Source organism: Drosophila busckii, chromosome 2R (assembly GCF_011750605.1).
Source record: "Drosophila busckii strain San Diego stock center, stock number 13000-0081.31 chromosome 2R, ASM1175060v1, whole genome shotgun sequence".
NCBI classification, from domain to species: Eukaryota; Metazoa; Arthropoda; class Insecta; order Diptera; family Drosophilidae; genus Drosophila; species Drosophila busckii.
The window spans coordinates 17,942,360-17,948,240 of NC_046605.1; the positions used below are offsets into that span (position 1 = coordinate 17,942,360).

A 5,881-nucleotide genomic window follows, 5' to 3' on the forward strand; every position below is an offset into this window, starting at 1 on the left:
GCATGTAACGGCTTGTTTTTTGTTTAGCTTTTTTTACGCTAAACCAAAAGTGCGCCACATGTGCCACCAACTGCTTGTCGTAAGCCCCTTTATACAAAATATACACACATACTATATTTTTATACCTACAGCTACTACATCTACATATATTTTTGTATTCTACAGTTTTTGTTGCCTTGCCGAGCATCCCTAAAAAGTATGCAAATAATTTTTGGTATATCGTCTGCGCCAAGGCTCATATTTGATATTCAGTGTCAGTTGGCGGAAGGGTTACACATATATAAGTTATTGAAATTTGCATGCAACAGCAACAGCAACAGTGTGTGGCACGTATGGGTGGAGAGGGGGGTCGGAGGGTAGCCAGAGGGTTCATTCTCTTGGGGGCGCTCGCAATTTACAACACTTGTGTGTGCATGTTCCCTGGCAAAGTTCCTTATTGTTTAGCCATATATTTCAGATACAAATCTGCTGTGGGAGAGTGTAACATGCGATTCACGCTCACTCTATACACACGTGTGTGTGTGTGAGTGTGTGCGTGTAGTTGCTCTCAATGGGCGTAATTGTTTTGTAGTAAACGGGTTGATTATCTGCCGTTGATTTGCATTGGAAACAGAAATTTCGTGTATGCAAATACCTTAAAGGAAATAAAGTATTTTTAGTACAGATACAATAGCATGCAAATTATTCGATTAACATGAAATTACAAATTGCTCTGCATAAGATTTAGTTGATTTATGGAATAAAAAAATGCAGATATCAAAAAATTATATAGAGTGAAACAAAATCAACATAATCATTTAGTTAAGATAAATTATTGGCAAAATAAAACAAAACGAAAAAGTTTATGCGGTCAGCTGGCGTTTGTTTATGGTTTCAGACTTTATAAATGCTAAAATGCTTATAGTATAAGCAAAACATTTAGATACAAATTATGGAAATACTATACAAAATACTGTACAAAATCCTATTAACGTTGTTTATTAACCAATGTAAAAATAAATTAAAACACAAAACTTAACACAACTGAACATTGCTGCACTAGTTAATAATTTTTAGGTAAAGCTGATAAATATTAAATATAACCAAATTTAACTAGCCTGGTTCATAGATAAAAGAAGAATTCTTAACTAAAACTATATGCTGCGTTAACGACTTGTCGCTAACTTTGTGTTGCGATCGCGATTAAACGCCCGAATATATAACGAAATGTTTATTGTACTTATATACATATATTTATTATATGTTCAGGCAATTTATGTTTTAATTTAAATACACAAATAATGTTCGATATGTAACAATGTATTTAAATAATTATTGGCAAGTGAGACCCGCTTGCGAGAGCGACAAACTAATATATGTGTATTTAATTGATAATTTGTGAAGTAATTATAGGCACGGCCGTATTAATTATTAGCAATATTTATTAATTAATATAGTAAGCGACGGTGAGAGCGGCTTTCGAGAGTGAATAAGGCGATGAAGATTATAACGAGAGTGTGCAGCTGTGCGGAAGGCAAGTGCATAGAGAGAGCGAGAGAGAGAGAGAGAGAGAGAGCGAAATAATTAGCGCAGTGCAGATGGCAAACGTAAAAAGAGAGCGCCAAACTTAGGTGAGCGCAAAGAAGAGAGCGCGTGGGCTTCTTCAGCGCTATGCAAAGGCAAAGCAAATATCAAACGCTAGATCAGCTGTTCTAGTTAGGTAGTCGAATTAGTTGCCTTGCATAAGCAAGCACTATACTTTAACTAGAGCTTCGTTTATCTTTTACTATTTTATTACGCTATTGAATAGGCTAATGCCATAACCGATGTCTAATCTGAGATCAAGATACTTATGCTGACACATGAAAGTAAAGGCTTACCAACAATCAGTTGACTCGGCTTTTCTTTCTGATTAGATTCAACGATGATTGCTTCTGTTTGTTGTAAACTGTTCAAATGTTTATTGTGACAATTTCCATAATCTGGAAGCGACAACTTATATTAAATACACATCTATGTAACACCCTTACTCATATGCAGCTCATTTATATCGCTTACTCGCCATGTTCATATGTCAGAGGCTTAAAATTTTTGCAATAATTTGGGCTAAGCATTGTCAAATGGCAGAGAGCGGGAGAGATTTGTGGCTGTGAACTGTGCAATTGCCACTAAACATGGCTTATCAACGTTTAAATTGCAACTCGACGTTGCGCGCATTTTCATGGATTTGCCGGCACTCAAAACTCCACAAATGGCAAACATAGAGAAAAAACACAATGCACAGCAAATGATTTTCATTCGCATTGTTGTTGCTGCTGATGCCAGCAAGTTGCAACAGACGCTGCTGACCTAGTTTTTGGCATTTATCACACATTGTGAACGGCGAGGACTAAAGCTGGCAATATAACTCCCTGGACAAATGAGTAAGTGTCCACTTATATCGCTGTAAGGATTAGTTGCAGCAGCTACATACTTAGAGTTAAATTTTATGGTTTGTTTAATCTGCAGTTATTTCTTTGTGGCAGCTATAAAAGTGCGCTAAGCGCTTGAGGCGCCCATTCATCACTCACAATCGTCGGACAGTTGATTTCATATCGAACCTGCAATCGCAGTTCATCGTCAGTCGACATGATAACGGTAACGGTGTTATCTGCTAACGCACTCCTCAGCAACTCACTTCCCACTCGTTCAGTAGTCAAAAGTCAGTCCAGCCAACAAGATGAGCACATGGTCAAGCGTCGTACAATTTGCGCTGCTTCTTCTCTTGGTAAGTTTCCAATAGCCGCATGGCAACTCACTTCGCTTAGCCTCTGTTCCGTTCCGATCTTAGCTGCAGTCCGCTGCTATATCAGGCTATGGCGACCATGAGCGTCATCGCTTGACTTCGCAGGCGGCGCATAAGCTGAGCGCCATAACCAATCAGGCTGTAGCTCAGGCTACCGACTTGGCGGATAATGTGGTGGAGGATCTGCTGCTGCTGGACTCGCAGAACTCCATTATGCTGGGCTATCTGACCAACTTTGAATCGTTTCTGGGCATAGGCGAGCAGCAGGCAAATCACACGCTGGAGAACTTCTTTGACATCGTCTCGCAGTTCCTGGACGCCGATGCAGCTGAGCAGGCGGATACGCTGGAAACTCAGCTCATTGCCATGTGTCTGCAGCGCAACGGATTCGACCGCTGGAAGCGCACTGTGCAGCTGCGCACCACGCAGCTGGTGAAGTCCTTTGGCAGGAAGCTGCGCAAGCACTTGGACACACTGGATCTGGAGGAACGAGTGCCGGTCGAGCAGCGTTGGCAGCACATTGAAACGCGTGATGGGCAAATCAAACTGGAGAAACTACGCAAATTTATAAATTGGCTGGGCTCAAATGCTCATTGAGCAGTCCCATTTATATATTTGTTGTTATTATCGAGGGCTTTAACGAAATGTATTTATATGATAATTTATTTCTTCAAGCTGACATACCAACACATTCTGTATCAAAAACTATTTTTTAGATAAGCTAATTGCTGTGGTATCGTTCACATTATGCGCTACACTTGCCACGCTTGAGAGCTTTATGAATTTGTCAAGCAAAGTGTAACAAAGTGGCCAACTTAGTATTAAAGCGATCTCTTTCTCTCTCTCTGGATACCATTATTATGTTAATATTCATCTTAATAAACGCAAAGTGTTTTATAACGCAGATCATGTCAAATTATTTGCCCCAAACTTTAACAATCAGATAAAGCAAACTTATGCTCATAGCCTGTACTCCAGTGTTACACTTTTAAGATACAGTTACGACTATGTGCATATGTACACATGTTACACTGAAAACAATTGCGCATACATACATTTGGCTTAAGAAAAACATAAGCATGAATAGTTTGAAATAGTTTAGTCTTTAATATTTCTGTGAGCTTACAACGAAAAAAGACTGAAGTATCTAATGGATTGCAAAAGTAACTGTCTTAGATACCTTCTATTTTTTATATTGTTGCTTAAAAATCTTAGCTGTTACCATGTTGGCATTAAAAAATATTAACAAATATTTACAGACATCTATATTTCATATCAAAGTTGTTGACTATATATAATGAACATTAGTATAATACTATTATTAATAATAGCTTGACTGTGTCTTCGATGCTTTCAGCTCTGATAATAAAGTAAGTCAAATGCAAAGCTTTGAACAGCTCGATAGACTACAAGATTTTGAAACAATAATTTTGAAATTTAGCAACATATGTTTGATTTGATTGATTTATCTGCTGTTTGTACTACGAGAGGGGATTAGACTCTTCGTGAAGAAGACTACAACATGGTTAAGATTTTAAACGGAATCCGTAAAAGCGTAGCTCATACACTAAACTTGAATTCGGGAAATCAAGCAAGACGAACTCATTATTATAAGCTCATTAATTTTAATTGAATATAATTTTAATAAATGTAAACACTTAATGGCTTTTTATTTTGTGAGCATACTTTGTATTGTAATGTGTTTCTCTCAGTGTATGCGCACATCGTGCATACGCAGCATAAAAACCCAAAACTTTTACCTGTGGCTGTGAAGATGGCAATGAAAACTTTTCGCTTTATGGTGCACACAAAAACAAAACAAAATTGTAAAACTTGCTGCAAAATTATAAAACTGCATATGGGGAACTGCTGGGAACGCTGCTGGTTTAGAGGAAACAACAGAGCAGTCAGGTTGCGAAAAAGAAAATGGATACTCTTTATGCTATACAATGCTAAAAATATATATGTACATATATATATATGCATGTTATATGGCAGTGCAGACAGCCCAAAAAGATGTAAGACTCTGGTCGTGTCTAAGTGCAGTCCTGGCTTAGTCGGAGGACAACAGCGCGGAGCTAAGCTGAGCGAACTGTAGTGCCAAAGAAAAATGGCAACTGCATTTCCTGTCTGAAAGCTGACAAAGTGCTGAGTGCATTTACGACTTTTACTGTCGCTCAGCTCAGTAGTTTGTCTTTGTGCAGCTGCAAAATATACAGCCAGAGATATTGAAATGTCAGCGCCATAAGCATGCGTATCTATCAGATACAGCAGCAGCAGGCTATTAAAAGATTAAAATAGAAAACTAAACAGTAAATGAAAATCCAAATATTTATTTCGCAGCAGCATTGCATATAGTTTGATGCTCTCTACTGAAACAGTTGGGCTACCAATTCAGATTCAGATTCAGTACTCCTCAGATTCAGTACAAAATCCCAAGCCACACATAACGCCGCAAAAGAATGGAATGCACATTAGACCACAGACCAGGCACAAGGCCGACATGCCCACCAGGACGAAGAGTGCCGCCTTGACCGTCTCCTTATCTGGATTTGAGTTTCTCATTTTTGCCAAATGTAAATTTAAGATTTTGATCTCCAAGCCAAAATGATATTTATTGAATTTAAATGCAGTGCTTGCTAATATTAAATAATTAAGTATAATTAAATGTCTTGAAGCTTAAGTGCAGGATTTAAAATTGAGCGGCTTGTATATTTATCTCTTATATATCTATCTTAATACTTTTGATTTGTTTAAAAACTTTTTACTATGAAAATTAAACCATGAAATGCTTTATTTAATTATGAACAAAATTAGCTAATACATAAATTTGATTAAAATCTTAAGCTAAAGTACGTCATATCTCCTCAAGGACTTATGCGCCTCGACATATCTTCACAAGTAAATATATCCTTTGTCATATAACCACGATCATGACTAAAATCAAATCTAAACCAAAACTTTTGAATTCAGTTTGCTTGAATGCTTACTGTTTTGTTCATAGCTTGGTTATATATAAAGTTAACTTATCATATTTATGCTTATCATACATATCTATTAAATCCGCTTTGATTTTTGCAGACGATAACAATTAAAATAATAATGAAAAATAATTAA

At 37.2% G+C, this 5,881-nt stretch overlaps 1 protein-coding gene across 1 annotated transcript; it reads left to right on the plus strand.

Moving 5' to 3' along the window:
* Positions 1-2,685: 2,685 nt before the first annotated feature.
* On the plus strand, positions 2,686-3,416 carry LOC108595825. The gene is made up of 2 exons (XM_017981115.1): positions 2,686-2,746; positions 2,810-3,416. The coding sequence occupies exons 1-2, from the start codon at positions 2,699-2,701 to the stop codon at positions 3,359-3,361; spliced, it is 600 nt and encodes a 199-aa protein (XP_017836604.1). The 5' UTR covers positions 2,686-2,698; the 3' UTR covers positions 3,362-3,416.
* The last annotated feature ends 2,465 nt before the right edge of the window (positions 3,417-5,881 follow it).

Excerpts from the sequence above, each read along its gene's own strand:
- LOC108595825 (XM_017981115.1), top strand. The coding sequence starts at position 2,699 with ATGAGCACATGGTCAAGCGTCGTACAATTTGCGCTGCTTCTTCTCTTG. Across the intron at positions 2,747-2,809 it reads TTGCGCTGCTTCTTCTCTTG|CTGCAGTCCGCTGCTATATC; the intron begins GTAAGTTTCCAA and ends TTCCGATCTTAG.